The following is an 18,203-nucleotide window of genomic DNA, read 5'->3' on the forward strand; positions in this document are numbered from 1 at the left end:
TTTCACCTGCGACTCACCTGTCTCACCTAACACCAGGTATCACACGCTGTCGTAAGGAGCAAAGACAGGAAGTAAAGGAGCTCAGGACCTCCTGAGGGACTGACTCTTCATTTACTGAAGCACACCACGGCCCGCCTGCCCCATCCTCCACACGGAGGGCAGCATGGACCAATCAGCATGGACCAATCAGAGATGAGACTGTACTCAGAAACAGGAAGTTGAATCTGAAAGTTGAGACTTTGACCTGTTGGGGGCGCTGCGATGCACAAAGCTCTGTGAGAAGAATCCGAGGACATTTGCTGTGCTCTACTCGAGGATCCAACAACAGAAGAAGGAAACACAACAACACGCTCACGTGTGTTAGGTACCTGATCAGAGTCGGTGATATCATCAGGTATTAAAGTCCTGCCTGGAGACTGGTGTTTGGTTTCTGTGACACTACTGAATCGTCAAAGAGGAGTCATGGGGACACATTTGGTTTATGAAGCCATGAAATGCCAGATCAACAAATCCCAGGTTCTTCTTCTCTGCTGATCAAACTTCTGATCCAGTCCAGATGACCTGTGAGCAATAACTGATCAATAACTGAAGATCTGTCTGCACTCTGAGCTTCAGGAGAAGCTTTGAGTCTGAATCAGAGGCTCTGTTGATCAGCTGCTGAAGATCAATAAGTAATCGTGACACTGAAGTGTGATGTCATCAGGCAGCAGCTGTGTGAAACAAATAACATTTTATTTTTAAAGCGGGTCAGCACCACAGATGAATCAGGACCCATTATTGCTGCAGGTTAGATTAAACTTTATTGATCTCCATGGGTGCGGTGGGCGTGGCCTGCTGATAAGATGCGTTTCCCTCACAATGAGTCATTTATTCTAAAAGAAAACAAAAATAAACCGCACATTTCCTTAGCGACCAGTTTTGATAACAGTATTGGGTGTTGCATGACTCTTCTGCACAGAGTAAACTGAGAGTTTTAAGCCCACTCGGTGTTTCCACTGCCACCTGTCAGTTGGAAGCCCCGCCCCTTCCCTATCCCCCACCTGTCCGTCATTAGTGATTAGTCAGGCTTAAAGCAGAGGATCCTGGACGCCAACTCGCTGCTGCAGCGAATCCCGGTGCTGCACCAAGCCCTGGATCCTCGCTAATCCACCACATGATGCTTGGAGTCAGAGAAGCTTTATTTGAGCCGTCTGCGGCATCGACCTCACACTCCGCTCACCTGTGGACGACTTGGACAGGTAGGTGCTCGCTTGGTTTGTTACCGAGGCTTTGTGGTCTGAGAAGACGCCGTCTGTGGGTTTGTCTGCTGCAAGGATTCCGCGGTTCAATTTCTGGATTCAGAATAATCCGCTCTCCAAGTTCTAACTCCTCCCTTTCAAAGCTGCTTCCTGTGATTGGCTGTCTCTCACAAACTGGTGGTCTCAGGTCACAACGATCTTAGTTTATCATGAATCACAGCATCTGCAGCCAGATGTTTTGAGTCCCGAGGAGATCTTTGTTAAACCCAAACCTCAGTCAGACAAGTGACTGATACTCCCTCCAATGGAAGCGAAGAGAACTGCTGATGTGAGTGGGCGGGGTTTATCCTAACCTGAACAGAATTTAGGACCAATAAACAGGGACTGAATGTCTGTGAATGATCCACGTGGCACAAAACATTGTATCAGAGCTCCTGAGGAGACAACAGGAAGTTGCTTTTATGCTGCGATTTTTGGATCCGCTGCAGTCGTCACTCTGAGGCTGCAGTTTGGCAGTTTGAGCCGGTTCAGCTCACGGTGCCAAAGGTTTCCTGTCTGTCCTCAGGGTGTAAATCAAGGGTGCCCAGTCCCGGTCCTCGAGAGCTACCGTCCTGCAGCTTTTAGATGCATCCTTGTTCCCACACACCCGAATCAAATGAATGGCTTGTTATCAGGCCTTTGCCAAACACGATGGCATGCTGAAGAGGTAATCAAACCATTTGATTCATTCAGCTGGCGTGGACGCCTCTTTATTCTTTTCCGCTTTTGTCTCAAATACCTGCTGACGAGGTGGATTGACCAATCAGCAGGCCCACGGGGCGTGTTTGTGTTTGGCGGCAGGTGTAATCAGAGCTCAGAACTTCTTTGAGATCAGTTCAGTTCTGTGGCTCTGACTGGAGGAAGTTTCTGCTGAAACTGTTTGAAGCGCCCTTCAGTGTGACCTCCATGATGTCAGCAGGTCATGGTTGTGACTGCTGCCGTGCCTGCCACAATCTGTGTCAGTCAATGATGCTCGGTGTGTTTGTAGATGCACTTGTTCACTGAAACTCACTCTCACAGAGACGAGCCACTCTCCACTCACTCTGTGCAGTGTGCTCCTCGGTACTCCCTTGCTGTGAGCCGGTGTAACGAGGCCGCCTGTAATGGGCACCGTGACCCTCTGAGCAGGAATGAAGACTTCAGCACTTTCAGGATTACTCAGGATTATTTTTAGCCTCCTTTACTGCGCCGGCCCTCGCGGACCTGCTCTTGAGCAAACTGCAGGTGGAAAGGTGCCTCCAGCTGTGGGTCTGAAAGCGGGTCAGCTGGCGAACACGTGCTGCAGCGTCCAATGTCAGCACCACACGGTCACTGCTGATGAGTATGGATCTTTTCCGGAGGTGATGGAGCTGTGAGCGAATTGGTGTCAGTGACCCGATCACTGACACCAATTTTTGTTTTACCTTTTTATTTAATAAAGTGTTTCTTCAACATACAGTTCACATTCAAATCTGCAACAATCTTTAAAAACTGATTAAAAATAACACTATAAAATAAAAAAATGAAGAAATAAATGAATGAAATTATGTTTTTAAAGGTACTTGCTAGAAAAAGAAACCAGGGAAATCTAAAGAGACATGATTAAATAAAATTGGAAATGAGACAAAACACTGCAAATAATTGAAGTTACAAGAAAGTCATGAAAACTGATTTAAAAAAAAAAAAAATAATACACCACCTAAGAAAAATTCTCACAAATGTAAATAAAATAATAAAGAAAAGAGTTAAAGAAGTCAAAATAATTTACAGAAAAATATAAAACTAGAGAACATGAAAATAAACGTGTCATAAAAGATTTGAAAGTGAACTTTGAGGCATCAAACTGTTCCTCCTGCTGAAGCTGCAGAACACGCTCAGTATTTGGGTTACAGACCAATCGGAGGACGTTAATCAATGTCTCCTCACTGTGAAGCCAGTCACATGACTCATGACCGCCATCTGAGATCAGGGACTGGAAAACTGAAAATTGGAGGGGCACGGTGATGAAGTTGTGATTGAGCGGATGAGACGTGGCGGCGATGGCTCTCCTGTGTCAGCTGATGGTTTGTGAGGCAGCGGCAGACACCAGAAGCAGTTTCCATGGTAACAGAGCTGTTTCACAAGCAGTTTAATATCTGAGAGATGAGCAGAGTTCGTTCACCATCTGCACTGAGAAACCTCAGTGAGGAAATGGGAAAAACTCTGAGATTTAAACTAAAAGGAGGAGTTGTAGAAAATGTCTTCTCTCTGAAACATGGATGCAGTGTGAGCGGAGCACTGGATTGAGGGTGTGTGTTCTTCTCCACCTTCACTTGTATTAGAGTTTGATCCTGAATTTGTTTCAGTGGAACGCTGTGAGGTGGATGTTTGTTGTCGGAGTAAAGATGGAGGGAAGCCGACGGTGCTGCGGTGACCTTCTGAACCCTGACATCAGTGTCATCTCTTTTATGTGGGTGGAGTCTCACGGTTCTTGCTTCATGTCCGACCTTTCCAGGTCTAGAGGCCCAGAGCGTGTGGCGGCTCGAGCAGGGTGTTTTTCCAGTGTCGGCGTGGAAACGCCTCCCAGATCAAACACACAGTTAATGAGTGACCGACAAGGACGTTCTTATCAGCCTGGTGACTCCCCGCTTCATCTCTTTTCTTTAACATGTCACTCTCCTCTCCTCCCGCCGCTCACCTCAACACATTTATTATTCACAGCTGGAGTTCCTTTGAAAGCCGACCTGTCCTCACATCCATATTTTTGTGACATCACAGCGTCCTATATTCATAATGTACACTCATAATAAACATGGCATTTTATTTTTTGTAGCCTGATACGACTGTGGGTAACTGAGGGGGCTTTTAGGTGTGACTCACAGCGAGAATCAAAGTGAACTTTTTCTTTTCCTGACACAAACCAGTAGTGCTGGGCGATATGGAAAAAATATTTATCACGATATGAATTATTTTATATCACGATATACCACAATATTGCCACGTTTCCAGTTATTCTCTGAAAAGTTTCTTTTCTCCAACTTTATTTTGAAGAGACATTTAACGGAACTGTCACAAAAATGACAAACATACATTTTAGTGCAGCAATATAAATGTATCAAATGAAAACAGCTGTGGCCTTCACTTTTAATTTTTTTGTTTTGTTTTGTTTTTCAAAAATTATAACCAAATGCCAGATTCGGTAAAAGTGCTTCTTCTTGAGCTGCCTGTGTAGCCGTCCTGTTGCATGTCCGGGCATGAAACTGCAACCTGTCGCGCATCCATCGTTTTGAGTTACTGTAAAGCATGTTGCAAATCTGGGTGCACGTAAAGCAGCACCATGTCGCAAAACAACAAGACGGAGTTTCTTTGTGAAAAACCTTTCCTTTTTTTTTTTTTTTTTTAAATTTACGCAAGAGAAAATAGAGTCTGTATAGTGAGAAGACAACGCTGATATATTTGCCCCAGGCTATTTAATTATATATTTTATGTAATAAATTATAAAATTAGGTTAGAAACGACAGAAGACAAACGGCACGATAGCCATTTTTCTATCGTTCACACGATATATATCGTCATATCGCCCAGCACTACAAACCAGTTTAAATCTGTGTGCTTTTACTTTGAAATCCACATGGCATTTAAAGGATTAAAGTGTGTGTCACAGGATCGGTAAGGAGCTTTAACTCTACACACACCTAATCCCCACCTTCCTCCTGCTGAGTGAAGGATACCGGGAAACGTTCAGGAAACTCTATTTAAACAATCATGCTGTAAACGCCTCGTTATCGTAAAGCTTGCTGACCTCACAGCGCCATTGATGCCCCGCCTGAGATAAGTGAGAAAAGAAGAAGTGGCTCTCGCCGTGGTGACCGCATCTCCTCCCAGAGCAAATAGAGATGACAAAACTGAGCCTAACCAGCGTGATCTTTGACCCCTTCAGCTTCCTGGGGTGTCAGGAGGAGGTGGTGGGAAAATTAACTTCATATCCATCAGAGTGGGCGGGGCTTTGTGGGAGTAATGATGAGGATTTAAAGCCACTGGGGCTGCACAGGTGGGTGGACGTGCTCAGGTGAGCAAGTTAAAGTCAGGATGACAAATTTGGAATCAGTGTAGAATCAAGCCAGATGCTGATGGTGGAGTAAAACGTAAATGATCATTCAAATTTCGAAACACTCAAACGATCCTGCAGTAGCGTCACCGCCCACCAGAGACATCACAGCCTTCAGACATGAACATTTAGAGCTGAACTGGATTTTCAAAAAAATTTATTTTCTGAACGTCATTAATCAGTGGCGGTGTTCCTGCGTTTGGATTGTATTGGTTTAGTGGAGAAGCACACAGCGGATTATGTGGTTGGTTCTTCTTCATTGCTTTCTGTATCTGCTGTCTTTGTACCTTTTGAAAACATTGACGTATATTGGGCTTATTTGGGGTTGTGATGGCTTCCTGTCACGCTGGAGGCAGGGTCTCGATGAGGTCACAGATCCGGCCTTGGCCCTAGTCTCAGTTGGTTTGGGTTGTAATGCCTGTACCTTGACTCTTCCTCACCTTTGTGTCCTCATGTTTCTGCTGCTGTCACCCGCGAGGGCTCATGATCGGAGGAGCTAACCAGCCAGTGTATTTTGAGATGGTGTTTTGGTATTTTCACTCTGCTGTCGTTACATCACTTCCTGCTGTGGACTCATCTCTCCCTGATTGCGGTCTCACAGGTTTTCCTCCTCTGCAGCACAAACAGTATGGCTGCAGCCTGGTTACCATGGCTATGAGTCCCAGCTGAATGGCGCTGTGGGAAAAGTAATCACGCGTGGCTGCACTGTACATACTGTGTCATTAACTACCATAAATATGCTCGGGCCCCCTTTGTGTGCCACGCAGTTTTAATTTCCCTGCCGCTCCGTGGGGAACGCCCAACGAGCCATTAATGAGATGAACTCTCTGAGGGCGACTCGCCACTCAGCACTCAGAAACATCCAGATTAAACCCTCGCGTTTCAGCAGCCATCCTGGATGCTCTGGCAGTACTCGCAGCAGCCATGTTGGCGGTCAGGTGGTTGCTCTGTCATCGTAGCGTCCATACCTTACAGGTTGAACCACTGCTGCCTCTGCTGGATGTCAGAGGAACGGCAGCGTGGCAGCTTCATTTTCAGCTTCATTTTCAGCTTTTAGGAGTTATAGAGTTTTAGGGGACCCACAGGCCTCTGAAGAGCTGCTGTTTGGCCTTTTTTGTGCCGTTTCCACTAATTTAGTTTTAGTAAAATGATGAGTTTTGACACCTCAGCATATATCAATAAAATTGTGGTTTTACGGCACCAGTGCATTCCAGTAGTGTCAGGAGGTATGAGCTTTGTGCAGATGTTTGGTCACAGCAGATAAATGTATTACATTTACCCAGAGCTAGCCTTTGACCCAGCAGTGTGGTCATGTGACTCATGGTGCGTCTGCGTCTCTTCCAGCTGATGGTCCACCGTGAAGCAGCATGAACGGATACGAACCTCCAGCTCTCGCCTCGGGCGTCTTCGGCTCCTACAGCTCGCCCATCAAGTGAGTTTCCCAGCAGCCTTTTCTGCTATTGGCCATGTTAGCCACGTTAGCTCACATGGTCACTTTTTGAATGTGAAACACTGTTAATAATGCTTACTCTGATATGAGGCATAACCTGTGCTGTTTCTGTGACACTGATTGTTTCTGAAATAAGAGAATCTCTTCAGGTTTTTAAAGTTTTATTTTAATACTGAGCTTTTACTGGACTCTGGTAAATTTCGTTCATCAATTCTTTAAGTAAATAACTGAGGTTAATGTATAAAACATTTTATTTTGAACAGTTTCAATTTTCGTTGTGTGTATATTTTGTGGCTATTTTTAAAATAGTTTAAACAATTTGGTAAGTATTAGTTTTAAATATTCAACAGATTTCAAAATAAGATTACAAAACTACAACTTTTCTTTTTAAAAATACCATAAAATACAACCATAAATTTGTGATGTAAATGAACTGAGTAAATTTAAGTTTAACTGCAGATTAATTGTAACGACTGAAATCTTTCATTAGTAAGTCTTGTATTATGAATTATTATAAAATAGTAATTATTATTTAAAACATACTTTTGTATAGTCTTTGGTAAAGCTTAAAAAATATTTACAGTTTCAATTTTAAATGTATTTGAAGTGTGCATGACAATGTTCAGTTTTGTTAATAATTCCAGTTATTACTGAGTAGTGCCCATTAAACAATTTTAATGGTTAAGTCAGAACTTTTGTTGTTTGTTTGTAAAATGACAGTTTTTGGAGGATTTTTGTGGCCAACTGAAAGCGTCTCTGAGTTTCTTATCCGTGCTGACGCTTCTCGTCTCGCAGCAGTAGAAGTTAAATATTACTGCAGCTCAGCTTCTCTCTGAGAAAACCTCAGATTAAAAATTAATGAAAACTCAAACCGGACACGCTTCAGGAGCTTTACTGGTCTCTGTTACGTCTATACCGAGGCATCTGCTTCTGTGACGGTGTTATTAAGAAATAAACTGAGATGTGGACAGGAAGCAGCTGTCTGACCTCTGGAGGAGCAGAGACCGGATCTCATGGTTTCTGGTTCTGAAGCAGGACCGTTCTGTTTTTCCTGGTTCGTGTGTTTATTCACTGTCCCCAGCCCTAAAAACATCAGCGTGTCCCTGCCCACATAAGAGGATAATCTGGGATAGACCAGCTAATTTCTCTGGCTTGGAGTCATATATGGAGACTGGATATTGATCTGAAATCAATGATTATTGATTTTATTTATTTATAAAGTCAATAATCATTTAAAGAGGGTCTCGCGTATAACTTCATAAGAATAACTTCCTGTGAGTTCCTGGCACAGATTCATTTGTGTGGCAATCATCAGCGGTGTGTCACATGACCAGCTGCTGTGCTGCGCTTCCTGTAAGGTGTCAGGTTTTGTGCCGGCGTGGCTCTGATGTAGTCTGTAATCGCGCTCATTCATTATAAACGTCTTCATGTGGCGAATTAAAGTGTGAACGTGCAAAAGTATCGAGTGACACAGGCGGGATGCCGGTTTGAGATCAGCACAGGAGGGGAGGCAGGAAGTGACATCATAAATAAAACTGTAACAGAAGCCAAACTCGGACACCTCAGAGATGAAGTGAAATAAAACCAAACACTCACGCAGTATCCCTGTCAGGTAAAATCACCTGGCGTCCAATCAGAAGCTGCTGTTGGTTGCATCATCAGCTGATCTCAGATCTGACCTTTGACTTCCTAACTCTGTTCTGCTTTCTGTCCCAGCGGCCATGATGCTCCATCTCCAGAGCCTGCAATGCACAAAGCCAAGACCAGTGCCAAAGCTCTTTACGGTGAGGACCCTCCTTCCTCCCTTCTCCCTCCTCCTCCTGGGAAATGGTGAGGCTGTCCTGGATCATTCTGGACCTCATTTATAATAAAGCTTGGTTCAGAGATGACATCCGTGATCGGGGTGGTACAATGGGTAGCTGACTGTAAGGTGTCTGCAGGTGGGAATGTTACCTGTGAGAGGAGCTGATGTTAGAAATGGTTTAAGGTCATGACGTCAGTGAGGACTAAACAACATGCACAGATTTCTCTGAACACCACATGCTGTAGTCTTCATTACTTCAGATTTAGGTGCTTTTATTCTTGAAACAAACTGAGACTTGGAGTTGAGTTTGAGACTCCAGGTGAGTTAGGTGAACTGAACCTGAGCAGGTTCCGTTCACCTGTGAATCTTTGTTTGATTTATTGGGTTTCAGAGAAATTAGACATGATCCATGACCTCATTATCTGCTTTATCTTTGTTCACAGGATCTGACGAAATCTATTTTCTTCGTTCGTCTGCCAAACACAAAAAGAAAAGTCACAGTGAGACGTGTGTGTGTGTGTGTGTGTGTGTGTGTGTGTGTGTGTGTGTGTGTGTGTGTGTGTGTGTGTGTGTGTGTGTGTGTGTGTGTGTGTGTGTGTGTACCACGTTTACATATCTTTGTGAGGACCAAAACTTGGAATTTTACTATTTTTGGGGGGGCCAACAGTCCGTTATGGCAACAAAAGGCTGTCCCCATGAGATTGAAGGCATTTTGAGACTCAAAATGTGGTTTTAGTGTGAAAGTTACAGTTAGGCTATGGTTAGGATTAGGCATTCATTTTTGATGGTTAGGGTAAGTCAATTAGATGTTCCCACCAAGATATGAAAGTGTGTGTGTGTGTGTGTGTCGTGTTTTGCCTCGTTTGGGCGTTACGTGTTTGCAGAGTCGATGTTTCTTGTGAAGCATCGATTATCTTCAGACAGAGGTTTGAAGTCCAAACTCGGGGGTACGACTCGTGTTGTCAAACATCTGTAATGGGACAGATGTTTGATTCGTGTGAGCTAGCCCTCAGGTCTTACTGTGAACACGTGTGCAGTAGCTCCTGGTCTCTATCTCCTATGATCTCCGTCACAGTGAACTTTACCTCAGTGAACATGTGACTGAAGTTCAGACCTCCAGCTTTAGACTCTTCAGCCATTGACTGAGGCCTCCTCAGTTCATCAGCAGGAAATCAAATTTTATGCTCACATTGACATTTACCACAGCTGTCCAGCGGGCCTACTGTTGATATAAACTTCAGTTGGAGGCGCTGAGTTAAGGCTGAGTGTGAGGTAAATGTGATGTGATCAGGAGCTGCAGGATTATGGAGCTGCTGTGTGTGTGAATGTTCTCACTGCAGGAACGATTCCTGCTGAAACTTTCTGCCGTGTCTGAGGCAGAAGGAAGATCTGCAGTGTCCAGAGACTCCAACCAGGATTTGGACGGCTGAGGGTTAACCTCGTCAGAGGCTCAGTGTTTCCTCTGAGACATGTTTTCAGTGATGTAGGATCTGGTTACTCTGGCTGCTCGGGTCATTCGTGGGATAAAAGTCGGCTGCTGTTCTCCAAACTTTTGAACTTTCAGCTCTGCTCAGGATTTCATTGCCAGGTTTATTTTGCTAATTCGCTCTGATCCCTGTCAGTCGCCCAGGGGCTGTTTGGAGTTGCTGCCCATGTCCGAGGAGGCTTCAGGTCACCAAAGAGACGTCAGCACTGTGTTTGATCATGTAACCAAGATTAAACAACGGTTTTGATCACATAGGTCACTTTAACATTTCCTGGGACCAATGACGGAATGGCGTCCCTCACAGTCTCAACAAACCCAGTTAGCCCCGCCCTCTAACCTGCAGGAAGTCCAAAACGCGCAAACACACAGCTGGACTTTAAGGCAAAACTTTCATGTGATCCCTCCTCCGTGTGTGAACAGGAAATTTATTCAAGTGAAGAAGAAGCTCCAGCCTGAGCTCAGGTCGTTCCTCTGTGATGAGAGCTGAAGGATTCAATGCTGTTTTTGTTTTCACACAAATAAAAGCCAAACGTCCTGGCGCTTGGTGGAGAGGAGCATCATGGGTAATCTGTGAAACCATTACCTGTTGGTGCACATGTGAATGAGTTTGTTTAAAAACTGAAACGACACATGGACTCTAGCAAGGACGTCGCTGTTGGCTGTTGTTCTGCTGCTTTGCCGCTGATTTGTGAGCAGCTGTGTGCCGGTCCTCCTGCCAGGTGGAGATAATGGTGACGATGCAGATTTGGCTCTTATCTGCGGCTCTCAGCGGCCTCTTTGTTCCCATCACAGCTGATAACATCTGTCACCTCCTTCCGGAGGGGCTCTGAAGCAGCTGAATTACTGACGTCCTCCTGCAAACACCACCTTTAATCCATCACATGTCCAGGTTCACTCTTCTTCTCTGCTTAATTCAGAGCATCGTCATGTGTGTTGCTTTAGTGTCACTTATAGGTCATTGGAGCAGCATAAAACCATCTTCTCATTACAGTTTCCTCAAGCCTTCGCTGAGTCCATAAAATCAAAGCTGAATGCTAATTTCCAGCTTCAGTCATGAAATATGAACACAGTCAGGTTCCCAGGGGGACTTTAGGGAGACATAAACATGATATTCACAGTCCAGAATAAGAGTTTTTCTCTGTTCTTTTTAACAGAACAAAGGAAACATTACACCAAAACCAGCATCAACAGCCTGACAGACACATCGCAGTATCATGTGGAGGTTGGTGCTCACGCCTGCTCCTCTTGCCTTGCATTTTATCAAACCAAACGTGTTCAAATTTAAGGTTTTCACATACAAAGTGACCAAAAATCACCACTTAAATTATAAAAAACATAAGCTGTTTTGTTTGTGACTGTGATCGCTTGAAGCTCCTGTTGTCCTGCTGATGTTCAGTTTCCTGCCGTTACTCTAAATCTGTCTGTTCAGCACCTGACCACGTTTGTGCTGGACCGCAAAGACGGGATGATCACGGTGGATGACGGCATCAGACGCCTCCGTCTGCTCGATGCTAAAGGGAAAGTGTGGACACAGGAGATGCTGCTGCAGGTGGAGGAGAAGATGGTGAGCCTCATTGACTTAGGAACAAAGGTGAGGCTAAAAACAAGGATTTATTTTTGGTTTTGTTTTTTGTGGGGGGGGGTTGTTTGTTTGTTTTAATTACAAAAGGCAAAAAAAGAACACTGATTCTCAGTGTGACCTCAGCTTTAAGCTCAGTGTGACCCACTCCGACTTTGACTTGTGGGTTTTTCTCCTTCAGAACGAGCTGGAGAACTTCCAGATTGGCTCGATCCAGCACTGCCAGGCCGTGATGAACGCCTGCAGCTACGACTCCATCCTGGCTCTGATCTGCAAAGAGCCGGGTCAGGTCAAACCCGACCTCCACCTGTTCCAGTGCGACGAAATCAAAGTAAACAGCCTCTGATTGGGCAAGACACTAAGCTAGCCCTGAGGGCCAAAAGTCCTAAAACACTTTAAAGTTGACTTTACTGTGTGATGAAGGAGTTTGCTGTGAAACCTGTTTGCTGCTAGTAAATGAAAACTTTGATTAAAATTCAGCTTTGATGTAAACGGCAAAGGACCGAGGGCAGAGCCCTGTGGGACTCCAACAATACCGGCCTGTTTGGACAGAGTCAGATGTCACGTTATAAATGTGTTTCATCCTGATGAACAACTTAATGATCTATGTTCTTTCTCTGATAGGCAAATCTGATCCAAGCTGACGTAGAAAGTGCCATGATGGATGCCAAAGGAAGCAAAGTGAAAAAACGGCCGGAGACCCTGAAGTAAGAGCTGAGACACTCTGAGGGTTACTAAGCCCAGTTTCTCATCCTAGAAGCTGATTGGCTGATCTGTCTGTCTGCAGGATGATCCTGAAGAGCGATGGCATTATCCCCCCTCCCCCTTCCGCTCCTGCCCCCCAGCCGCCACCGTCACCTGATCTGGTGGACGTAAAGAGTCGTGCAGCAGCCTGGTCGGCATGGACCAATGAGCAGTACGAGGGTGAGTTATGTCACTTGCTAGAAGCCCCAGTCACCTGCGGTTCAAACCTTCTGGTTGTGAGGGACAGCCAGTCAGAAGAAATTTGGGTTAAAGTGGGAGGAGTTTAAGCGGCTTGTTTCGCAGAGTATTTGGGATTATCTCTGACCAGCTGCTTCAAGCTCACATGGGTTTTGTTTTTGTTTTGTTCTTTTGTTTTCTTTTTGACAGTGAAAGCAACAAATACTGAGTTTTGTTTTGTTTTTTTAATACAAAGGCTGCAGGTAAAGTTTATTCAGATGAATCATTCTGCTTTTTATTTCTTTGAGGATTTACTGTGATGTGACTCTGTGTGGAACTGATATGGGTGATAGGACGTAGTAATAAAAATGTCTGTGTTGGTTTTCAGTCACACTTTAATGTTTTCTCATGAATCAGGTGTTACGTTTTCCTCACACATGCGCTTTCTCCCTTCTGCAGCAGACGATAGACGGCTGTCGCAGGACAATGGGCCGGTGGAGATGACGGCAGCTCGCGTAGATCGCGATGTGGTGAGTGTCCCATGTGTGGGTGGGGTTTCAAGGCTGATCTGAGAGCAGCTGGAGGAGCTAAACTTGAATCTGAGGTCGGCCCGGGGTTGTGGCACAATAGAAGATTTAAGCCGATTGAAGAAGGCTGCTTCATTCAAGCATAATCAGAGTTTGGAAGCTTTGGAGAGCAAATCTGCTTACATAAGGGAGCTGAGAGCGCTTAACGCTGCGCTGTTGTTCAGGTTTAATCATTAAATAACGCATACAGGAAACCTGCAAGCCACCGTGAAGGTGAATCAAACATTAAAAGATCCTGAGCACAGCTTCTCCTTTTCGCAGCAAATCCTGAACCACATCCTGGATGACATTGAGTTTTTCGTCACCAAACTTCAGAAGGCTGCCGAGGCCTTCGGTGAGCTCTCCAAGAGGAAGAAGAACAAGAAGGGCAAGAAGAAAAGCCCCGGAGGTGAGAAGGCAGCAGAGCCACACCAATCAAAATATGCAGTAAAAGTGCTGATACTACAATACAGTACTGTCCACATAGACAGATCCTGCTGAAACCAGAGTGAGGGATGTGCTGATCAGAGATCAGCTCGCTGGCAGCTGTTTCCCATTAGGCTGCTTCAGATTTCTGAATCACTGCGTTCCTCAACAATACATTTATTGATTTATTTCCAAACTGTTTTAATAAATTAGTGTGAGTGACAGGAACACCTATCATTCCTCCCTCCTCTGAGTCATGTGACCTGTGACTGACCTCAGTTAAACAAACTGACCTCTGTCATGTTCTGTGTCCACCAGAGGGCGTCCTGACGCTGCGCTCCAAACCTCCGAGCGAAGACGAGTTTGTCGACTGTCTGCAGAAGTTCAAGCATGCCTTCAACCAGCTGGTACCTCCTACCTCCTCTTTCTCTTCCTCCTCCTCCCCTTCCCTCCTCCTTCCTCCCTCCTCTCACAGTTTATTTGCTGATATAAAACTCGCTGATCATAAATGAATCTTTTGTCCGTGTTTTCTCTTGCGCAGGTTAAATGTATTGATTATTTATTGTCAGACTGACTGAATAGTTTCGTTGGTGATGAACCTGCTTCTTGCCTCATGAGCTCTCTGTGCTCCGTCTGCAGGGGAAGCTGAAGGACCACATCCAAAACCCGAGTGCCGTGGAGCTGGTCCACTTCCTGTTCACACCACTAAAGATGGTAAGTCAGCGTTAGCGCCTCACACAGCTACTTCCTGTATGTGCTCTGACTTCAGGCATGGAGCTGGAATAAATCCTTAAGAACTAAAGAAAGATAGAGGCTCCACCTATCATCCATCCATCCATCCTTTAGCTGAGAGGCAGAATCTCTCCTCCCATCAAACCCCTGACATGGAGGAGGAGCATGAGGGACTCGAGACCTAAGATCAGTGTGATGGCTGGTCCACAAACACCGTCACATATCACAACTGCTGCTCCAACCTTGAATCTCAGGTTCCAGTCTCAGTTCCACCCTCAGACCTTCAGGTGGAACACCAGAGCAGCTACACCTAAGACAACCCCAAACAGTGTTGTAAATGTAAGTAAAAAGTTTTTATTGTCACACCCTCCTCCTCCTTCCGCTCAGGTGATCCAGGCTTCGGGCAGCGTTGATCTGGCTCGTAGCGTTGTCATTCCTCTGCTGACCAGAGACGCCATCGACTTCCTTCACGCCTCGGGGACGGCGGAGGAGAGACACTTGTGGGTTGCCCTGGGAGACGGATGGACAAAGAGCAGGTCAGACAGGAAGTAACCGATGGATTAGTCGACTGATTTAATTGGTTGACTGATCAACATCTTGGTCTCCTAAAGGCTGGAGTGGCCGAAGGACCACTACTTCCCGCCGTGTGTTCTGAGGTTTCGTGATGGTTGGGAACCACCTGCGTTGCCGGCGACAACCCCGAGTCGTGAGCAGGAGCTCGCTCAGCTTGCTGAAAGCCTCGCCAACGCCAACCTGCAGAGACCGGAGGACCCAAGGCCGTGGGTGGCTCAGGAGGTAAGGGGCGGGATGTGAAAGTGGCTCTGAGTTAAGCTTTTCTCTCGCTGACGCGGTACTCACTCGTGGTATGATTTCTGTTTCTGCTGCAGGTGGCGCTGCAGAGGTTCTCCCCTGCTGACGGGTATGCCTTCACCAACACCTCCTACAAACGCATGCAGATCCTGGATCAGGACACGGCCGTGGCTGCTTTCAAACACGCCGCCAGCCGCCGTGTAGACCGGTAACTGCAGGTCACATGACGCCCTGGAGAACTGATCCCACTGCTGTGCTTGCTCTGCTCTACGGAGGCCTGGGAGGGGCAAAATCAATACAGCAGAATAAAGAAAAATCACACAACAATCAACAATGATTAGATGAACTAAAAACAAAATTTCTAAAAAATTAACTAAAGAAAAGAGGAAGTTCAAACATGAGCGAATAAAGAAAATAGTAAATAGAAATTCATTATAAAAATTCAAATGAAGATATTTCAAAAGTAATAAATGGTTAAACAACTACGTATGTAAACAAAGAAAATATAACAAACCAGAATTAAGAAAGAATTCAATCTAATTTTCCTTTTTTTCTTCTTCATCAACATCATAACAATAATAATTATTATTCAAATATTTATGCATGCTCAAATAGAATAATTAATAAGATTTCATAATAAATGAATATAAATATACTAGCACTGTCAGCGTTAATCTCGTTACAGTTAACGCCATAACCGCATTAACGCAGCAAATCTCCGTTAGCGAGTTAACACGGATCGCCCCGTGCAAGGGGCTTCACGGCGCTAATGCGTTAACGAGCGACCCGCCTTAACGAACTAACCGCACTAACGCATTGATTCTATGCAGCCCTCACACGGGGCGATCCGCGTTAATGAGCAAACGTAGATTTGCCGCATTAATGCAGTTATGGCGTTAACGTTGAAAATAATACATGCATTAATGAAGTGTTACTGAATGTGACTCAGTTTAATTATCAACGTCAGAACATTTCATTTATATTTGAATATAAAACAGAGGTGAGGAAATATAATCATTGATCAGTAAACTTTAATCAGCTAAAATATTGATAAATCTTCTGTCACTTCCTGTTTGTCCTCCTGCTGCTGATTGGTTTTTTTTTGTTGCTGGTTTTCTTCTTCGCTCGCTATGATCTTTGTCTTCTTCTGGCTGACGCTCCTCTGATCTGTCGGTGGGACATTTCTCCACGGCTGCAGCCGTTTAGTTTATGTCATCGCATTTTTACGATGTTCAGCAGCGTCATGGCGTCAGATCCAAACCGATCAGACTTAAAGTGAGAAGAGGTTTTTGTTTGACCTGATGTTCCTCCTCGGAGACTGATCTACCTTTAAAGTTCGGTGTTTGGCCCTGTGGAGCTGCTGTGCTGCTTCGGGTCCTCTTTCTTTTTTCGACTGAAGTCTTCCTTGTTGGTGTGTTTCAGAGGCTTCGACGCTGATGGCAGAGGGCAGCCCAAAATGTTTGCCAAATCGAAGTACGACTTTGTGGGGAGGAACAACACAGAGCTGTCGGTGCTTAAAGACGAGGTGGTTGAGGTAATCATATTAGTTTTCTTCTGCTCGTGGTTTATTCCTGGACTCTGAGTAGCTTTGCATGATTCACAGTTCAGAATAATCCTCATGTAGCTGATACTAGACCTTAGTGTGGCCCCTCCTCTCTGAAAGTGCCTTCCCCTAAAAACAGGTCTCTTCTGATTGGCTGGAGAAGGTTTTAAAAGCTGGTAGGTGGGGCTTCTGTGTCTAAGATGACATCAAAGCGATCCAAGAGTATAAAAAACTGAGATAAACTGAGTGTTCAGAGCTTTAATGTGTAGACATTGACTTCATGTCATATTAAACATGCCCATCTCTATGGGAACAGAAAATACGCAGCAGGAAGTGAGGAGGAGGGGGAGACTGAGTGAAGTAATCCCTGACTCTTGCCTGGCAGGTGCTGGACGACAGGAAGCAGTGGTGGAAGGTTCGTAACGGCTGCGGTGCAACGGGCTACGTGCCAAACAACATCCTGGAGATCACCAAAGCGGTGGACATGACCAGCCGAGGAGAGCCCATCTACAGCCACACCGTCCAGGTAACGCACGCTCTGACGCTCACCGCAGCGGCTCACTTCCTGTCCCATCTCAGTCACCTCAATTCATGTTCTGTCTTTATGATCAATCATCAGCTTATGATGCCAAGGAGGGAGTTTGAGTTGTTCAAGGTAGGACGAGCTGGGTGTGTGTTTCTAGCTCGCTGTAGTTTCCACTTCCTGCGTTTGATTTGCTGTGATCTTAAAGGGACAGTGTCACATTTGAGCGAATCTGGTTACCTTTAAATTATGAAATGACTCTCAGCTGAGAGAGAGATTAAAGCTGTTTTTCCTCTCAGTCCTGTGGACTGGACCAGGAGGACCCAGAGCTCCGTCATAGCTCCAAGGACATTTTACTTATTGTTCTAATATCTACTACTACTTGTTGTTGTTATTGTTGTTATTGTTATTATTATTATTATTACTTTCTAAAAATGACCCGTGATGGGTGAAATCCATGAAGTAGCCAACTTTATTTTTTACAATTATTATAGATGTTTTAAGGCTGTAAAACCCCTCACTACACACTTTTCTCAGACAGGCATGAACATTTTCACACTTTTCTCTCTTGTTTAAACACTCTTCAAACCTTCGTAGAAAAATAAGTCCAATATTATAGAATGAAACCAAAGGCACCCATGGTTGCCTCTGACGGTACAAAATGTTTTGTTGACATTGTTGTGTTTGTTGGGGAGAAAACATACAATACAGCACTCCAGATCACACTGCTAGCAATCGAAGATTTGAAAATTTGTAATTTGTAAATTTGACATGCTGAACGCATTCTGCATTGTACAGGAGACACGGCACGAGATTGATTGGTCTACAGCCAATCATTGTCAATCAGGATGTAGAACACAATGCGCTGTTAAAAAAAGAAAAAAGAATGCAAAATTGCACAAAATGCTGTTTTGTATTTGAACTCCATTATAGTGAGGGACCACTGTAGTATTATTATTATTTATAGTATAATATGAAATGTTGATAATACATTTTTAAACCTTAGTTTATTTCAGTTTA

At 44.8% G+C, this 18,203-nt stretch overlaps 1 protein-coding gene across 9 annotated transcripts in view; it reads left to right on the forward strand.

Moving 5' to 3' along the window:
- eps8a (EGFR pathway substrate 8a, signaling adaptor) overlaps window positions 1-18,203 on the forward strand; it is a 29,315-nt gene that overhangs the window by 1,953 nt on the left and 9,159 nt on the right. For 3 of the 9 annotated variants that reach the window (XM_023152837.3, XM_023152840.3, XM_076876258.1), the window contains exons 2-18: window positions 6,688-6,775; window positions 8,510-8,577; window positions 11,238-11,305; window positions 11,513-11,674; window positions 11,844-11,993; window positions 12,287-12,369; window positions 12,450-12,586; window positions 13,043-13,113; window positions 13,432-13,558; window positions 13,894-13,982; window positions 14,215-14,289; window positions 14,695-14,843; window positions 14,919-15,102; window positions 15,195-15,325; window positions 16,540-16,651; window positions 17,046-17,186; window positions 17,280-17,315. In XM_023152837.3, coding sequence (XP_023008605.1) covers window positions 6,711-6,775; window positions 8,510-8,577; window positions 11,238-11,305; window positions 11,513-11,674; window positions 11,844-11,993; window positions 12,287-12,369; window positions 12,450-12,586; window positions 13,043-13,113; window positions 13,432-13,558; window positions 13,894-13,982; window positions 14,215-14,289; window positions 14,695-14,843; window positions 14,919-15,102; window positions 15,195-15,325; window positions 16,540-16,651; window positions 17,046-17,186; window positions 17,280-17,315 — 1,848 coding nt within the window. In that variant the 5' untranslated portion in view covers window positions 6,688-6,710. Of the gene's footprint in view, window positions 1-1,119; window positions 1,239-6,687; window positions 6,776-8,509; window positions 8,578-11,237; window positions 11,306-11,512; window positions 11,675-11,843; window positions 11,994-12,286; window positions 12,370-12,449; window positions 12,587-13,042; window positions 13,114-13,431; window positions 13,559-13,893; window positions 13,983-14,214; window positions 14,290-14,694; window positions 14,844-14,918; window positions 15,103-15,194; window positions 15,326-16,539; window positions 16,652-17,045; window positions 17,187-17,279; window positions 17,316-18,203 lie in introns of those variants that run through there. The other 6 variants (XM_023152838.3, XM_023152841.3, XM_012922902.5 and 3 more) reach the window with 6 other exon arrangements.

Source organism: Maylandia zebra, linkage group LG17, assembly GCF_041146795.1.
Source record: "Maylandia zebra isolate NMK-2024a linkage group LG17, Mzebra_GT3a, whole genome shotgun sequence".
Lineage (NCBI taxonomy): Eukaryota > Metazoa > Chordata > Actinopteri > Cichliformes > Cichlidae > Maylandia > Maylandia zebra.